Source organism: Drosophila erecta, unplaced genomic scaffold, assembly GCF_003286155.1.
Source record: "Drosophila erecta strain 14021-0224.00,06,07 unplaced genomic scaffold, DereRS2 tig00000092-arrow-pilon, whole genome shotgun sequence".
Lineage (NCBI taxonomy): Eukaryota > Metazoa > Arthropoda > Insecta > Diptera > Drosophilidae > Drosophila > Drosophila erecta.
Genome location: NW_020825207.1, coordinates 5364158 through 5382878, shown reverse-complemented (window position 1 = coordinate 5382878; position 18721 = coordinate 5364158). Strand labels below are relative to the sequence as shown.

Genomic DNA, 18721 nt, shown 5'->3' with positions numbered 1-18721 from the left:
GCGGACCACGATCGCAGCGGGGAGCGCAGAGGGGTGGCCATTAGAGCCAGCTAATGGTAGCACCTTTTAAGGTTAAATTGGGCAGGCCGAGGCTCCAAACTGGCCACCTTATCGCTGGCCAAATTTATGCACAGCTCGCAAACTAAGGGTTAAATGTGCCAATAAGCCAAATGCGGGCGGGTGACGCAGCTAACCGGCGAACAGCGAAACGAGATGGGACTCAGGATAAGGCTCGACCCTGTCCTAACGAGATGGTACCCTATATTCAGTACTTGAAGCGAAAAATATATTAACTAGGAATATCTTTATGATAGCACTCGGAAAACAGCATAAGTCAGCAGATAGAATTCGTGTTGGTAACGGAAGAACTTCGATGAATTCGTTACTACCCATTGACAAAACACAATACCCCTTTCTCCACTTGGAAAATCCAGGGTACACTAAGCCGAAAATCGCCAACTAAAATCTGCCAGCTCCGCAGCAGTTGGCCGCATTTGCATTTTGTGCCCCACTATCGAAATGCGCATCGCACGCTCACGCGACTCGAAAAAGGCCCACAGGCTGCACTCGCCACTGCAGCAGCGCCTAAAGTCACAACTGCAACTGCAGCAGTTGCAGCAGCAGCAGCAGTTGCAGCAACAGCAACATCGACTTCGGGCGAAGTCTGGGCATCCGTCCACCATCGATTGGCTTGCCAATGTTGATTTTCCGTTTGGTTAGTTCACCTCCAAACGCCAGTTCCCCCTTCAACAAAAAAAAAAGGAAATGCGCCTGCAAAATAAGAAGGAAAACGCAAATGTATGCAAAAAAAAAACAACAACAAAAAAGCAGAAAGGAAAAGAGTAAGGGAAGAAGAAAAATAAATAAAATTGCTGCGAACGGAAACTGCATCGCCAACGACTGCATTGACCCCTTTTCCACCCACGTGCGTGTGAATTTGCCATGGATGCAGTTGCTCCTTCCTTTCACCCAACCCAAACTCCTGCCCCTCTCACCCATTTGGTGGGTTTTTTATTGCAGGAGTTCCCCCGAAGGAAAAACGAAAGAAAATCGCATTGCTCACGTTGGCCAAAGTGCAAAATGCGCAGGAGGAAATGAAAGCAAAAAAAAATTAAACCAAATTGGATGAATATTTAATTGGCTAGCGAGGATCGCGGAAGCAGAAGATTAAAGTGTGTAACACTCGGAATAATAATGCATCCTCAGGCTTTTAAAAGTCACCAGAGGGTTGGGGAAGTTTCCACATACATTCGATTTAGTTAAAAGGTTTAAGTGGTAGAATAGGTTCTCAGTTGGCCCGAGTATCCCATGAATTTTAATTTATCATGGAATTTTCACTAAGAGGACTGAATACTAAACAGTCTGATCCCAAACAATAATATTTATTTCACCTATAACCATCTGAAACTATTTCCATATAGCAAGAATGTTTTCAAATATATTATTTATACTTCCTAAAGCTTGTCATCGTGATTAATTAGTTGACTTTTAAATTTAGTTTACATTAGCTTGCAGTTAGACGGATGGACGCACAATTTTCTCTTTTGATCATAAACCAATTCGCACCTCAGCACAGTTTTCAGCTCGATTGATTATCACTTTCTTCGTTTTGATTAACACCTTATGCGACACTTTTCTCTTGGCCCACTAACTAAGCCGCAAAATGGCACGACCAAAGAGGGATAGAGAAAAAAATTAAGTGAAAATCTGCCCAGGGGCTGGAAACCTTTTATGTTGAGTGGCGGTGTGTAAAAAAAAATTAAATGTCGAGACAGACAGATAGATAAAAAACGCTGGCCGTGACTTTGAAGAGCAACCGAGACTCAAATGCAAAAGCTACAGGATAAAGTCAAAGCCGCAATGCCGCATCCTGAATCCTATTTCCCCAGCATCCAGGCATCCTGGCAACCGTTGTAGGTCCGAAAAGCTGCACAAATATAATTATAAACGTCTGCTCGGCCATTAGGTTCTGCGTTGGAAGGCCCCACCTCTGAGTACCGAAACATCCCCCAGTTTCTGCTCCAATTTGGCTTGGGGCGTGGCACTGCCAACCGGCTGTATGGCTGTAGCCACCCACCCACCGACCATGTTCCCCATTAGATGGGTCTAAATTTAGTCTGGTTTGTCTGGGCAGGTTCATGGAAATTGTCGCATCTCGCATCAAGCGAAAACATCAATGGAGATTTTGAGTGAAGTGGGAACAGAGCAGGGTAGAGCAGCTTTGATTTTGATTCCGATTTTGTAGCTGCATGGCGCTGTACGCTTGACATTTCATGCCGTTTCAGTTCAATGGCCAGGCAAAAGGCAATCAAATTGATGACTTTACTTTTCACCCCAAGCCCGGTTCCTGTGGCTACATTTCAATTATGCTAATTACAAGCAGCCATCAAACACCTAATGGCAATGGGGCGAGCAGGATTTATGTAAGTCCAACCCCAATTTATCCCCACCATTTTGGCTGTACTGACTGTTCCTTTGCGCATTGTCATTGAGCTATTGCGGTTTGGCTGCTAATTTATGGGCTTGCAGTGAACCCACTCCATGGCCCCTGTGAGCCAAACTCCTTCTCCATCTGTAAATAAAACATAGAGCTCTGGGCCTGGAGTAAAGTAGTTTCCTCCCCTCTGAGGTTGTAAACATGCCGCACACACACAAAAGATTCCCACCTTCTTTTCTCTGTTTTTTTTTTGCCCCTGAAATTCTGCGCAAAACTATAGAAATGAAAGGAACAGACAGGAGATTTGCTCCTTTTGTCCTGGAAATGAAGTACTCAAATTACATCCCGAGTGTGTGTGTGTGTGTATGCCATAAAGCTGTCTGCAGCAAACCGATAATCATCTAAGGGCTTGTGCCACTTCATTTCGGAACAACAAATTTTATTATGCAGAAGAGATTTCTTTTCCTTTCAGGCTCGCATTTTTTGTTTCCTACATTGCGTGTGAAGCGCCGCCACAGAATAGGATATGTAGATATGGCTAGATATGGTGGCATTAAAAATAAACTATTCCTTATTGTTCCCGCTCCTTGGCAGCAAAAATGCCGCAGGCCGTGAAAGCCTCCTCACAAAAGACTTGCTCTGCATACACAAAAAACCAGTGACGATGACAGTAACTCTGTTGCAGATTCCCAAGAAATATACCTTCTGCTGGCTTTCCCAGAGTCTGCAGCTAATTTGCTGCTGGCTATAATAATGCTTAAGCCATGTAATAAACGCAGACTTTTTTCCAGCGTTTGGCAAGCAAAATCTTCGCTTGACTTTTGTTTACTTTGGAGGGCAAACAAGGAGCCGTTCGCTCCATCTCGATTCATTCCTCAAGTTAATTAAAGTTTTATCAAGCCAAGAGGTAGGCAGGCACGCAGACTACTGGAGGCATTTCCTGGAATGCAGTCATAGTCATAGTCATCTTCGCTACCCCTTAAAAACTTCATGTTTTATTCAATTTCAACTGTTGCTTTTGTTGTTCTCGACTGTGTAACTAGCCAGCGTCGACTTGTGAAGTACGAGTGCCATTCGCAAAATGGCTTTCAAATGCATTTTGCCTTAAATGCTGTTGGGAGTTGGCCCAAGTTACATCATCATCATCATCATCGTCGTCGTCGTCACCGTAGTTATGGCCATCATGGAATTCAGTTTGTGTCATTCCACGTTTACTCGTTACCGTCTTCGATTTCAATCAATGTGCAGCAGCTTATTGAGATCTTTCCATCTCTCTGCCGTCTCATTTTCCTTTCAGCGCGGCCTTTTGTTTTCCCTAACCTGCGAGATTTTCCAAAGTACCGAGTACAACAAAAGGAAATTCATTGAATAGAGAGTACAGAGTTAAGCCTTCAGCAGTTTATGACGCGTCAGATTCAATGAGTTCGTGCCTCAATGGATCCCTTCTTCTCTGATGGCGATGATGATGATGGTGATGATAATGATGATGATAGCGTTGCAGCAGCTGTCGAGTGGAGATTAAATGGAAAATCGTTTGGGAAATGTGTATGTGTTTAACTAGCAGGATCAAGTTCACTCGACTCGCAGATTAACTTCGCTTTCCACAGCAATAAACGTAAGGTTTCCTGGTTTTCAAAGTATTTTTCCCATATAAACTTTAAGCTATGTATGTATATAAACCTCAAATGCCTGACTTTTTTGAGTAGTTATTCCAGGTCAAAAGCATATGCCGTTTAATTGCGTACCTGTAAGGAAAAGAGCGAAATACAAACCAATTAGTAATTGATACACTTACATAAATTTAATTGGAAATATATGTAATATGGGCAGCATAACCTCGATTCCTATATGTTAACGACTTCCCCAACTACCAGTTACATGGAATCGATAAACGGTGTTCGATTACATGCTCGATAAGATATGATGTAGCATAGCTATGGAGACCACACTGCACTCGAGATTCGGGGCGGTAAAAAGGCTTTGTATTGATAACTCTTCTTTATCGATGTGTGTCAGAAAGCGCGGACTGTCATTGGAAATTATAAATCAATTTCCAGGCATTCAGCACCGATCGGCCGTGATAAGATTGCCGGCAAGGGAAAAGGTCGGATCAGGGGGCTTTAGCATAATTACGACGTGGCAGCCGCAGGGAAAGGGCAACTTAAGCGGCTTACCCAGAGGTTTGACCACCTCTCAAGTTGTCCGCACGAATGGCTGCCTATATGCTAGTGCCTTTCTGCTTCTACATACGAATATATGTGATGTTTTAATTAAGGCAACCGACGACTACGACGACTGTCCGGTCAGAGCGTCGCCAGTTAGCTGGCACGACTATCGGTCAATAACTTGGCCCAGGCACGCGCCACATACAGTGGAGCCTCAGTAAACTAAACTTTAGATAACCGTAGATTATGATGGATATTTCAATCTATCTATACTTAAAATAGGCACATTTCACTTCAAGTGTAGTTCATTAGCTGAATGCTTTTCTAATTAATTGAAAAATACTTGTATCTATGTGAGTTTATGGGCTTCGACTGAAACGAAGTTCCACCGTACACCTTTGGAGGTCCGACTATGTGTGTGGTGTTTATTTAGGGCTGAGGCAAGAGTGAGCGCATAAAAGAGTTGCTTGATTGCTGGGCAAACGGAGCCGAAATTGAATTTTACTCGTCATCTAACTGGGCGAATGTTCAATTATGCGAGGACAAACGAGTTTTTTGCATGACCATCGCAAAAGGCCGCAAAGAAATGGATAATCTTGGGAGCGGCTGCTTCGGTCTGTTCGGTCAGCTCATCCATCCATTCCATTTCCCTGGCACATTTAATTGCAGCAATCAAATGGTTTTCGGGGCGGTGGCCACCTGGGAAATTTCGTATGGCGCATACATATATCATTTAATTTGCCTTTAATTTGACACATGATGGGGCGTTTCGGGGGCTCGACTTCTTCCTGTTGCTGCCATTTGCAAAATGGCCGCCCTAACTGTTGTTGTCTAACAAAATGGCCGCCTTACGTCTTCCGCTCAACAGCCTGCAAACAAAAAAAGCAAAATGCCCATATACTCACACACACCCAGCCAGAGAACCTAGAGTTCATTGGTTTCTGAGCGGCATTTTTCACTTGCTCTGGCAAATGACTTTGGCCACATGCTGGCTCCAGCTCTTCCCCCACTGACTCCCACATTTTCTCGCATTTTCCCCGCCCGTGGCAAGTCGCTAAGCTGGGCTAAGTTGAGCGCTTTTCCGCTGCCGGCGTTGCCTTTTCTTTGTCCTTTGGCATCCAGCGACGTTGTTGGGACGTTCCTTGTTGCGCAGCAAAAACTTTTGCATTATGAAATTGTATATGTTAGCCAACAGACAATCAGAAAGTAACACTCACCAGCCAGGTGGCTGTTATACTTGCTAACAAAAATCTGATAAATATTTCAGCCCAAAAAGAACTAAACTAAATACCGCAAAAACAGATTTGCAATCTTTACGAAATTTGAAAATATATTTTCTTTTAAAATGTTAAGTCGTCTTTCGGAATTAACTTCTTTAAACTAACAGCAAGGTCACACTTTTGATTCTAGTGTTATCAACTGTATTAATGAAACAGTCTTACCCAAGTCACAAATTATTTAGCTTTTTAATGCTTGAAACAAGTACGTGTTCAACAGTGTAACTACGCACTTCGGTTGCCTCTAGCTGTCCGAACGTTTTAGAAAAATCGTTTGCAGTTTTCCAAGGAGGAAAACAAACTTTTCACCCCTTAAAACGAATTTTCATCTATATATATTTGGTTTGTGGTATGAGGAATTAAATTCTTATCTTTTGTACAAAGTTTTCGTATTTGTTTTATCAACTTATGCTATTTCCATTGCTCGACTTAAGTCGATTTATCCTTAGATGAAGACAAACAACTAAATGTAGATTTTATTGAATCTTTAAAATTTGTATATAATTTAATTCTGCTTTTCCAGATCAACGTCAAAATACGTATTAAGGCGAATTCTCCACACATCGTCGGTGGCAAATTTAATACTTAACATGTAGTTTCCCTTTGGATAGGGAATTTTCGCGAACATTTGATCGGACAAGACAAAGTCCTTTACAACTATATCATGCTATTAAAAGTATGGGAAGAAAAGCTTGGTAATAAAGGATAATGACATAAATAAGGTTTGTACTCACGTTATAAGGACAAGAATGATTGAAATTACTAAAGGGCTTCACAGCTGTGTAAATGTAATGGAGAAGATTCATAGGATTGGGATGTTTCAAATAGTGACATAAATCAGCCGTGACGTTGAATAGAAACGGATGGTATCCCGACAACTTCTTATAGACAGCAATGTTTACAGAGATTTTTTGAACAGGAAGCTTCAGGAGTTTTATATGCATGTTCTCTGCGATTACGCCACGACCCAAAACTTTAAGATTACAAACAGGGAATTCTGCGAAGGATTTGTCCAATGCTTCACACTTGACGTTTGTATGTCGGGTAATACTTTCACCGCGGTGCTCCAAAGTCAATAATATAGTCCAAAACAGTCTAACCATTGTAAACCTCATGACAGAAAGAGTGCCAACTAAATATCATTATTTTGCGTATCAATGAGACTGTTATGAATTCATGTTAAATTGGTTTCTAATTTGTTTCTGATCTAAAAGTAATTTGTGTCTGCAATTTGAGTTATCGAAGTGTAAAATCTGTTAATACTCACGGTGAGTGTTTTTTAAACTGGACTTTTAGTTTGTTAATAACTTTTTTAGGCCCTACATTTTATGATTTATGATTTCAGAACGAGGAGTATTATTATATATATTGGACCGGAGTTTGTGTATTTAATTGAAAATGGAAAAATATTCCCCCAAACTTATTCATCTTATTCAATCTATCAAAATTTGAAATAGGTGTATCACTTTATTACGAAATATCAGTATTTTCCTATTCATCCCGATTTGGACATATTGTTTCACTTCAAAGGGGAAAAATCAGTTTCCCAGTCGCGACAGGGTGATTCACTGATGCGATTGCCGGGCGATGGATTAAAATGCATTTTCCGAGGCTCATAATGATCCGGACCCCATGCCAATTTCCCATCTAAAGGGTAGTTTTCCTTCGGGCACGTGTGCCATAGTAGTTTGTGTTTTTCTTTTTTGTTTTTTGCCTGTTTTCCGTTTCTAGTCTGCTCTATGAACTTATGCATCGCTGCGCTTTGACAAACCATAATCCCCTGGCAGTAAAAATATGGATTTCATTTCATGTTCCATATTTTATGGGCTCACAGCGAAATGAGAACGATGGAAATGAGAAATAGTTCGCCCCAGTGCTAATGGCCAGTTGTTAAACTTTCAAATTGATCCATGGATTTTCACAGTCGGATGCGGCACACATTTTCCTGCCCCTCGTTTGAAGTTTTCTTGAATGCGTAAAAAAGAAATGCAGTGGGCCGCTCCCTCAGAATATATCGGGTATAAATCGTGGTGTCAAAGAGCGCTGGAGAATATAAATTTATGATTTATCGAAAGCATATGCGCTTACCTCCTACAGGAAGTACCCAGCGAGACTTTGTAGTGGCGAGTTTTCCCCAATTATTATTAGCATTTTACAATCGCTTGGGCATGTTTTGAATGGCTCTTTAGCGCACATCGAAGATACCACGCCCATCCCCCCATGGAAGTCGAGGAAAACACCGACAGATGTCCCAGAGAACAGATGCCCATTCCTGGGGGACCTGGCTGGGAATCAACTTCGGTGTGTCCACGCCCAACGACAAGGATTTCAAGTAGAAAGTTTGCCTCAAGAACTAAAGATATGTACAAATGTATGTATATTTCCGCAATTGAATCAAAATTAAGCGGAAGTTGGCAGCTGTTGTTGTGTAGGTGTCGGAAGCACTCTCCAAAAATATCCAGAAAATTCAGAAATAGTGTTCGCCCGCCTGACACTGACTTATGTGCAGGTTAAGTGCCGTCGACAGATTTTGACACATTGCGGGGCGAAATGCATATACCAGATTGTGTCGAGTCACCGCTGTTGCTTTGATTAGAGCCAAAATGCAATGTGAAAGTGGACTCGATTGAGTTGGCTGAGTTGCAAACGAGCACTTCTTTAATTAACATATGCTGCTGCGTCCTGTTGTTTGTCTTTTCCAAACAGCTGCTGCGGTCTGTAACTTTTCCCAGGCGGTTTTTGTTGTTTCGGTTACCGTTTATGCTGTCGGTGGTTGTCTAACAAATTAATTTCATATTACCACCGCCCGCTTATGTATGCACAGCAGCGGCCAAAGTATTAGCTACGTTTTCGAAATACCCTGTACCTTTCATTTATAATTTACAGTAAATGATTATGATATGATTTACAGTAAAATTAAGAGTAATAAATGATTACCCAAATAAAAATGTCAATGAATTATTTTATTTATTTTGATAACGGATTTAAGCTGTTACTCAAAACAACACCTCAGATATGCAAATAAAACAGATCTCTCACTTATTCGTATTACATTGACCTTAGCTGTGCGAGAGCATAAACTCTAGCATTGCAGTTCATTTGCCACTCGGGTTACATGTGTGCGGGATGGCCGTTTGAATGGATCCTATCCTATGCCATCGCCATCGCCAACGCCATCCCATCGTATCCAATCCCAACCTATCCCTCCTTCGGCAGCAGTTCCAATTGAAATTAATGTTTTATGGTTTCTGCAGCGACCGCACACGAATGGGAGAATAGGACAGCTGGACATTGGAGAAAGGGGGAGTAATTTCAACAGTTTTCTGCCTTCTGGTATTTCAACTCGCTTTTCCTAATGCCAATTTGCCATGGAGAGTTTCCTGTAAGTGACAAAAGAAAATGCCAATCCTTCGGCCAGACTTTCCTTCCCCTTTTCTCCGGGGTTCTTATTTCTTTCGGCTTGTCGCCGCTTCTTTGTCTCGCATTTGGCCATGGCAAATTGGACATTCTTCTTCAAATTTCCTGTTTATGCTCCATAAAATCCATCGAAGCGTTTAATATTGGCAACTTACGTTGGATGGAAATAAAGGAAGCGGCAGGAACAACGCGCCAAGTACGTGGTCTGGGACTCAAATTGGTTTGTTGAGGCATCTACTACGTATACTATATGTAAAATAGGGTGCTGGCGTCTGGCATTGAATTTATTTCCACTGTCTGAGTCAGAAAATACAGCTGCTTGGATATCAGACCACCTCCTCCAACTTATCTGCCGTGAATTAAGTGAAATGTGAGCGATTTGAAAGCATTTCAATTTATCTTATGCCATAGTTGACAGCTCTAATTTGAAGCGACATTTGCCTAATTTTCAGACAACAGGTAAACATCATAAATTCAGACTATTCTCAATCAGAAGTTCTAGGTAATTGCGAAGGAATAAATATTTTATCAGCTTGTGCACAACCTTGACAAAAATTATATTAAGTGAATGATATATCTATCTAACATGTATTCATATTGAAAAAGAGGTTTGACTGTAGTTTGCGAATGATAATTTGGACTGAAAAGCCTGTCAGGCAAAAGAGAGAGTTGAGTTACCATCATAATCAAAGCTTTTTTTTTTGCATATCAGTCCAAGTGGGTTTGGTTCATTGAGATTATGCAACTCGTCTGGGGCAGCTGGAAAAAATGCAGTTGCAGTTTTTGGGTTTCAGTTGCAGTGGCATTTGCAGTTGCATCCCACGCACGAATTGGTCGACTGGCGCCTGCCCACGTTTTTGCTGTTAATTGAATTTTTCGCCTAACGATATGAGCTTCATAAATAAGCGTGTACAATAATAATAATAATAACAGCCAAATCCTATCGAAAAACGTATCCCAAAAATGAAACGGGTTTCATTTCGATTTGATCAAATTTATGTCAATTTCAGAAAGTGTTAATTGCACTTGACGTGGATTTATGTGTCGCATAATTTTATCAGAGATAATGACAGCCAAACGCAATAACAAGTGCATACTTAGTGGGGCATAATACCGCAAAAAGCAAACTTTTTAAAGTTTAGCTAACCGAAATGCAAATTTAAATTGGCAAATGCAAATGAAGGGGCGCAAAGTTGGGCGGAATATTTCACAATAACAGCAGTTTACATTTTGTTGATTTATATTTGATGAAACCCGAATTCGAAATAAGTATCTGTCATACGTTTTGTTATTTATCGTTCGATTGAATAATACTATTTTCCATGATTTTGATTGGATTTTATGTTTTCATTTTAATGTTCTATTTTATTGGAATTGAGACATGCAAAGAATTTACTCGAAAGCCATAAAAACTTTAAATAAGAATATTGATCGCACAACTTTTATATCATTAGCATTTCTCCATTTCAAACTTACGTGAGCGGGTGAGAAAATGTTCTTTGCACATTTATCATCATAATTTTCTCATTATCAAATTTATTTTCGTTGCCTTTGTGCACTCACCTGCAAACGAGAATGGAGAAATGAGAAATCCAATTAATGAATAATGAGTTCTGTAGTTTTTCAAATAAAGCAAGTTTTAAGCAGCCCATAATTTAACCTGAGTGCGTTCACACCTCCGAGCAGACACACACTTTGGCTAACTTAATTTTAAGGGCATAAAAGTTTTACAAATATTTCCTTTTCCCCATTTTTTATTTGGCCCCAACACCCACACACAAAAAACGAGGAGTCCCATTTGTGATAAGACAGAGCCAGATATTTGTGCGCTCCAGTTGGCAACAAATTATGAAAATGAAAAATGCCATCAAAGCAGCGTAAATCATCTGACTTTGACATGCATTATTATTTACGACCAGGGTCGCCCCTAAAACAAAAGAAAAGGGGAAACACATAACTCTTGACTGTTAAGTACAAATCGAGTGGCCATAAAGGTGTATAAAACATTTCCGATAAGTACGATTTTTGTTCAGATGACAGCGTTTAAATCACATTTAACTGCCTAAATGTTGTCTGTTTTTCAATATGTGTATGTCTCCTGTATTTAAATACGTACAGCGAATTTCCCCACTACGCATAGTGAGCCCATTATGAATCATCAGCATTCAGCAAAAAGATGAGCAGGAAAAGCAGCAGGAACAGGAGCAGGAAAAACCGAAAGCACTTGCCATTTGACTTCTGTCTCGGGTCCCCGTTTCAGAATTTTATGGCATTTTATTTTAGCTCAACTTCAGCCCAATGCGCCACCCCCCCCGGAAAACCTACTCACTCCCAGGCCCTCTACCACTTCTCCCGATGTCTCGGCGTTTGGCCCCGTCAAAACAACATTTGTGCGTTGGGCAACCGCAGAGAGTCAAACAAACAACAGATCCAGCGACAACGAATGCACTTGGAGAAAAAAACCATTAATAGTGCTAGGCATATGGTTTTGTTCAAGCTACATCCATACGGAAGAAATGAGCACACATACTAGGCGTCTTATAAACCATCAAATTGTATTTGGGAGCACAGCTATCCATTGAATTAATGGTATTATGTTAACACATCCATTCATTTTCTTTTTTTATTGAAGATATTTAAGCAATTAATAAGAGATGAGTATCATTAGTCTCGAAAGATTGGAAACTAGTTTTTAGGAAGGCAACATTTAGGTAATCATCCACTCAACTATATATACATAGACTGATAAACATAAACGCTTTTCATTATTTTAATAATACTATTATATTTCATATACCCGTCAAAAAACAGTTGACTTCAAACAAATAAGCCTTTTATCAGAGTAATATATTCGTTATAAATAGGTAAATTAGTTTTTTTCCAGCTTCAAAACGCCAGAATTATGTTCTTGTGCACGAAATACACTATGGGATATATATAATAAAGTGAAGCTGTTGAGAGCCGCGTTAGATGACGATGACGATGCTCACAGCTTGTGCCGAGGGTTGGGGATCTGCATGAAGGGCAGGGGATGAGCAGGGTGTCAGAGGAGTGCCAGGGTGCGGGAGGATGGATGGATGGATGGCTCTGTGTGGCAAGCGTCTGTTGCAAAATCGAAAAAATATTGTGCGTTAAGAGGGATGCTCTCTGGGTGGACTGGGCCAACACACACTACCAACTACCAACAGCTGAGAACGGGCCGAGGGTGATGGTGGTGGTCGGTAGAAATGCGTCTGGAATGGGGGAGGAAAAATCGATAAATGCCTCGAACGTATGAATTATGTGTCTGTGCGCGTCCCAATGCCCATCCGCCAATCCTTTTCCGATTTCCCACTCCGAGATTCAGCTGCGGTTCTTCATCGGGTTAAGTTCAAGTGGCAGCTCATTGCACTCCGGCCAGAGATACATTTTACAATTTCGCATTTAATTCTCCAGAGCCATTCGCCCGGATTGGGCTTTATGGCCTGGCAGCAATTGGCGCCCACACACGCAGTTGCTGTTGCTATTGCTGTTGTACTCGCTCTTGCAAAACTGGACAACAGTATCTGGTGCCCTGCCCACGATGGCATGGAGCTGCACTGACCGCATTAGATAGGAAAACCCCTCTGGGGCTGCCTGGTCGCCACCACTCCACAACTCCTCCACGCTCCCATCCCGTCCAATGAATGTTTTTGGCAACTCATATGCAAATATGTTGCGAATGGCTGGGGGAAAACTGGAAACTGGACACTGGACACTGGGAACAGGTCGAGTGCTGCTGGTAAATCAATGAATGTGTTTGGACAAGTGGCAGCCTTTGTATCTCCCTGAAACCCTTACACCATTCACCGACAACCCTGGGCATTAATCCGTAAGATACGAGTGCCTGTACATTTCGCAAGAGCAGTTTAGGCTTTATTTCCCATTCATAGCTGGCAATAGAGATGATCACCGTTTGATGCCAGAAAGGGAAATATTTTAAAAGCGTATTTTTTTATCCGAGCTCAACTACTTTATATTATCTCTGCAGTTTCGTGGGATTTCCAATTCTATTACAAAACACTTTGAAGATGCTGCAATGTAGGGTAATTTATTCATTTTCAGTTAATTGATCTTCATTAAGTTTGCTGCTGCTAACGGATAGATAGGTGCATTCAAAGTGATGCTGCCCATCACCGGTCATAATTTTCATACTCCCATTTTGCAACCGTAAACGGCATGATTTATGCTGTAAACAAACCCCAAGACTTAATTAATATTGATTGGTCTAACTCTGGGGGAAATCGTTATCTCGTTTATAAATTAAGCGGCAGAGAACAGTTGAACTTATAACCCAAAGCTGCTTGAGTGTCTGGCCACGAAGGCGATTTGGCCCGGCCAACTGGTAACTTTCATAAATAGAAAGCGTTTCTGGGATGCATTGCATATCCAATTGGTAAATGCTGATACGATTGTCTGGATAATAACCGAAAACCGAAATAAAAACAAGAAACGCAAGAAACGCACTGAACAATAAATTTTTCATGCTCAACACAAACGCACCATGTACGTACACATATTTATTTATGACAGCACGCAGGTCGCAGCCACGACTCCAAGTTCGAATCGGAATTGACCCCCGAAAAGTTATCTATAGATCGCCGACGTCTGCGGTTTTCCCCCGCACTTTTCCTATATGTACGTACATACGAGCAGATAAATGGAAATGGGAAATCTAGCGCAACGTCGCGTCGTCCAAGTCGATTTCGATTCCAAGTCGATCCGATCCGATCCGATTCCAAGTTCCAAGTTGGTGATAAGGCAATCAATAAGGCAAACAAACAGCTCGAGGTTTATTGAACCCCCTTGGAAAATAAGGGAAACCTCTGTATCAGCTGGGCCAAGTGCAATTAAGTCGGTTTTCGTTTATTTTTTGGGGCCATTCGATTGCAGTTTTTGTTTATTTCTTGCTTAATGGTGATTTATGTTGCGGTTCATTGGGTTTCGGGAGAGGCTCGCCTTTCGAAGGGCTTAGTAAATTGCCAGTCGAATATCTTAAATAAGTTTGTTTAGGAATCAGTTACAAACATATTTAGATATGATAATGCGGTAAATATTTGCGGGCGAATCAGAGGCCCCAGAAAAGTCAGAACCCCAACTCAGTTACCTGAAGGTTGGGAGATGGATGGGCACACACACACGCACTCATATGCGACTGGGTGTCAAGGAAAATATTTGTAAGAAAATATTTACCCACGACTAAGGCCACAGATTTGGGGTGAGGGAAAGATTTGGACAAAAATATTTGTGCGTGTCAACAAACCACGATGATGGTGCTCTCCTCGCCTTAAATTGATATTCATTTCACGTTTGCGTGGAGCGTGACCGATCCCGATCTCTATATAAATGATTTGATTGACATCAATAATTGCATGTACATACATTTCCATGCATTTGGCAGATGTTGTAGGTAGTTGGCTACCGAAAAACTAAATGGCCAATACTCCTAGTAGTCGAATCCGTATCAATTTGCATATGTCTCTAGTGACAACGACGGTGTTTGCATGAAAAATAAACAGAGCTCTGCTGATTGACGTTCAACGTTCCCCTCCCGAGGCATAATTAAACGCATTTGATGTTTGTGTTCTGCCGAGAAAATACCATTTGAAAAGTATTGGAGGGCACAAAGTACACATTTGCATCAATGAAGTGTAGTTACTATTAAATTTCTTGCATTTAAGTTGGGTTAGGCCTAAGAAGTATCATGTTAGAGTTGTTTTTTGGGTAATGTAAGTTTCATAAGAGGCTGGCAGTTTCAACTTTTGTTTCCCGACTATACGAGGTATTAAGAAATCGTTGCTGTGAAAGCCGTGCGGAACACTTTTTCCATTCCTTCGTCTGGTTTCTGGCTATTCTCTTTTGGATCTTGTCTCATCAATCACGTTTTGGCAGCTCCACATGCTTTCCATCCAGCTCAGCCCGTACGTATGTACTTCCCTCTCTATTCCTGTCTACGTGACTTCCGTCACTTGGCTTGCCCATTTGTCCCGCGAGCTTCGAAGTTCCCGTCCCAATCCCATCCCTTCCCTTCCTTCCTGACAATACCACGTTTCCCTGCTTCTCCAGCTTCTTCTTGCATTTATCTACTTGGCTGTTGTCATGTCAAACACTCGGCACAAAAGTTCAAGTGCGGGTCCTCCCAGCCGCCCTGGCCGCAACTACCGCCCTTTCCCCATTTCCCCATTTCAGCCGGCAATTTCACGCTTGTCAGGTTGGCGAAAAAGTTGTGCCTCTTTATTTTGTAGCGTTACCTGGCGCTTACCTGCAGCCCACAATCCCAGGAGTGTGAAGCATCAGGAAAGTGTCGCAGGCAACACAAAGGCTCATTTGTTCGACGAAAGTAAAATCGGCTTAGAGGCCAAACTATGCATTGAGTGGTGAGTGGGCTAAGTTGCAAGAACTTTATGGAACCACTCCGATGTGGCTCTGCGCACAGACAACTTAATTAGATAAATGCTCTTCGCTGTCAGTTTTCTAATTTTCTAGTTGTAAAGTGATCCGAACGCCCACATACTGCGCCCCAACTATAGTCAACATTATCGTCATTATCTCCATCATCATTGTGGAGAATACTGAAGAGGCCCCTTCCTCCCGTCAACTGACATAATTTTATGCTCGACATTCAATTAGGAGTAGGTGTAGGTGCCATCATCCCCACCGAAACTACGGAACTCTGGCAAATGCAAATTGTGAGCAGACAAAAGCAATTTGTGTCATTGCCAGCAGCGATATACATAACACAATTGCGGTCAGAATAATAGCATCGAAGCATGTACTTTTGGAAAGTGTCAACAATTTGGTATATAATTGTGACACTTTGGTGACTTTGGTGATGGAAATATACATTTTGATATCTGTTTTTAAGATAAAAGTTGTAAAATCATAAATCATTTAAGAAATGTAATCTACTTAAATTAAACATTTTGAACAAATAATAAACACTTAGCTGATAGTTAATTTGATAAAACCATGTTGATACTGCGTTACCGAATCATCCCAAAGGACTTAAGCAATGTTAAGTTAACAGCTATATATATTATATTTTATTAGTAATTTATCATTGTTAATATTTATTTCGCCGCGACTGTTTTATGGGTAGAAAGGGACGCAACTGCATGAGGGAGACAGAGCGAGAGAACTTGTATTTTACCACCTCATTACAAGATTTGCATATTTGCATCTGCCATTGTCTGAGGCCCGAGAACAAAAGCCAGGAACAGACAATGGCTTCATCTCAGCTCAAGGATATTTTCGTACTCAGAAAACTAGACCTAAATTTAGAGAAGCGGTGGGAAAACGGTGTCTCAAAACATGACTTCCTGCCACAACTTTCGCGAGTCAAGTGTTTGCCACTTCTGAAGCTAAATCTTAAAAGCCACGGATAACAACTGTGTATCTGCTGCAGTTGGTGTTTTTGGGTATTAGGCTCCACTCGCTCGTCAAGTGTTCCTACATAAAGTCGCTTACCTAATGGCCACAGAGCTGAAACCATCGACGCTTGGGTGCATTTCACAGGATTTAATGGCAGATGTGCCCCGCCATCCGCTCGGCTCCATTGACAGCTCAATCCAATCCATGCCGCAGAATGTGGAAATAGAAACTGTGCGGCGGATAATTGCCATTAATCAGTAGAGTCCACACATGGACATGGCACGTCATAAGCCGCACAGCACACTACATCCAAACCAGCGTTTGCCATCGGTTCAAAGAACAAAAAAGTCCGGTCTTGGGGTTCAACATCTGGATGGGAATGCAGGAGGACGGGATGCGAGAGGTAGGGATTGGGACTGAGCATGGGCACGGGCTTGGGCATGGGCATGGCCATCTATGATATATGCAGCACTTAGTACCTACTTAAGTTGCGCGAACGCGGACAAGGCTTCAGATAAGATCACACACAGCTGGCAAGAGCAGAGGCAAAAGCGGATTGTGGCTTAAAACCACCACAGTGGAGCGAAAACTTAAACTGGCCACTATATTTTTTAGTGCATTCATTCCAAGCGTTTGCAATTTAAAAGTGCTCTGTATATTAAATACCCCCTGAAAGGCAATCCACGTAGTGACGATTCGCACCGTAAATGTGTGCGAGAAAGTAAAGTACTATGATTTCATTTAATTATCTTTGAAATAGCTTAGAAAATATCCAAATAAGTAGAGAACAAATGACACAAACAAATAACATTCTAGCAAAAAGTACTCAAAGTTTCCAAGAATATTACTTAAGTGACGAATAAAGTGTGAAATGGTGAACTCATAAAATAAGCAATTGCTGGAATGACTTCTGGTAAATCACACACTTAGTTTTAGGAATCGTTGGATCTCAAAATCCCACCCACTGTACCACTCTCCTCCACCAAAAACTGAAACTGCAACCACACGACTTTGACTACAACAACGTCGACTACCGTGGCTGCAGACTCGTACTCGTAAGTGGTATAAAGTACGTGCATTTTGTAGATAATAATAAAATAATAGCAACGGCTGCTCATTCAGCTGGAGTCGAGCTGGTAGTCTTGGCGCCTGGATCGCAACGGAACGGAGCGGATCGGATCGAATTGATTCGAATCCGATTGGATACCATTGGATCGGAACAAAACGAAGCTGGTGACTCGGTCTTGTGGCTGTTGTAACAAATTACTTTTGGCTGGGCCCGTCTACTTCCCAACTCCCGATCCCCTGCTCTCTGGTGATCTTGCCCAGACAATGTCGTCGCCATTGTAACTGCTCGTTTTTCATGTTCTATTTTTCTGCGGCAATTGGAGCTAATAGATTAGCTCTCGAGATAATTGCACATAGAAAATCGAATCGGAAATGATCGGTCAACATCGTAAGGTTGCTTTTAATATAATCAAAAGCTAAAAACAAGCTTAGAGTTTTATCTATGTTAGCTTTTCGTACTTTTCTTTACTTTGAAGCATATGCAATGGGTAGAAAAACTTAGATGACTTCGAATCAACACCGTTTAAAACGAGGTAAACGAAGGTCTTAAGCTCTTTAAAACTAACTTTCATGTGAGACGTAATCAGTAAACTTATTTTTCCAAGTGAAAAGCGGTCAGACAAAAGAAGGGGGTGAGCCGCAGATGGGGCAGTCGTTTTTCCGTCGCCAATCAAGCGATCGATCTACTTTGAGGCAGCCATGGCCACAGTTTATCGCCGACCGGCGACTGCATTTTGTTGACCGATAAGTCCGAAGGGGGTTAAGCACGAGGAGCAGCACCAGTGGGCAGTAGGGGGTTAAGCAGGAGGAGGAGGGGCCGTGGTCGTCAAGTAAGTTCCAAAGCCAAGACCAACTTCATTTGCTTGCCAACCAAAGCGAGCGACTTTTTCAATTAATGTAGCCCATGGGCACGCGAAACCTGAAACCAGAAAATACTTTACAAGAAGAAAAAAAAGAAAGAAAAGTAA

General features: G+C 41.7%; 2 protein-coding genes across 3 annotated transcripts in view; both read right to left on the bottom strand.

Moving 5' to 3' along the window:
• Positions 1–18721, bottom strand: part of LOC6546797 (neogenin) — a 35147-nt gene that overhangs the window by 11433 nt on the left and 4993 nt on the right. The gene's annotated exons all lie outside the window — the stretch shown is intronic.
• On the bottom strand, positions 6385–6994 carry LOC6546799. Its single transcript, XM_001975857.2, has 2 exons — positions 6593–6994; positions 6385–6546 (listed from the first exon to the last, which is right to left on the bottom strand). Exons 1-2 carry the CDS (start codon positions 6992–6994, stop codon positions 6385–6387), a joined length of 564 nt encoding a protein of 187 aa, XP_001975893.2.

Bases quoted from the DNA above. Each gene is read 5' to 3' on its own strand.
- LOC6546799 (XM_001975857.2), bottom strand. From the start codon at position 6,994: ATGAGGTTTACAATGGTTAGACTGTTTTGGACTATATTATTGACTTTG. The intron at 6,547-6,592 runs GTCATTATCCTT...TACTTTTAATAG, and splicing joins TGAGTACAAACCTTATTTAT to CATGATATAGTTGTAAAGGA.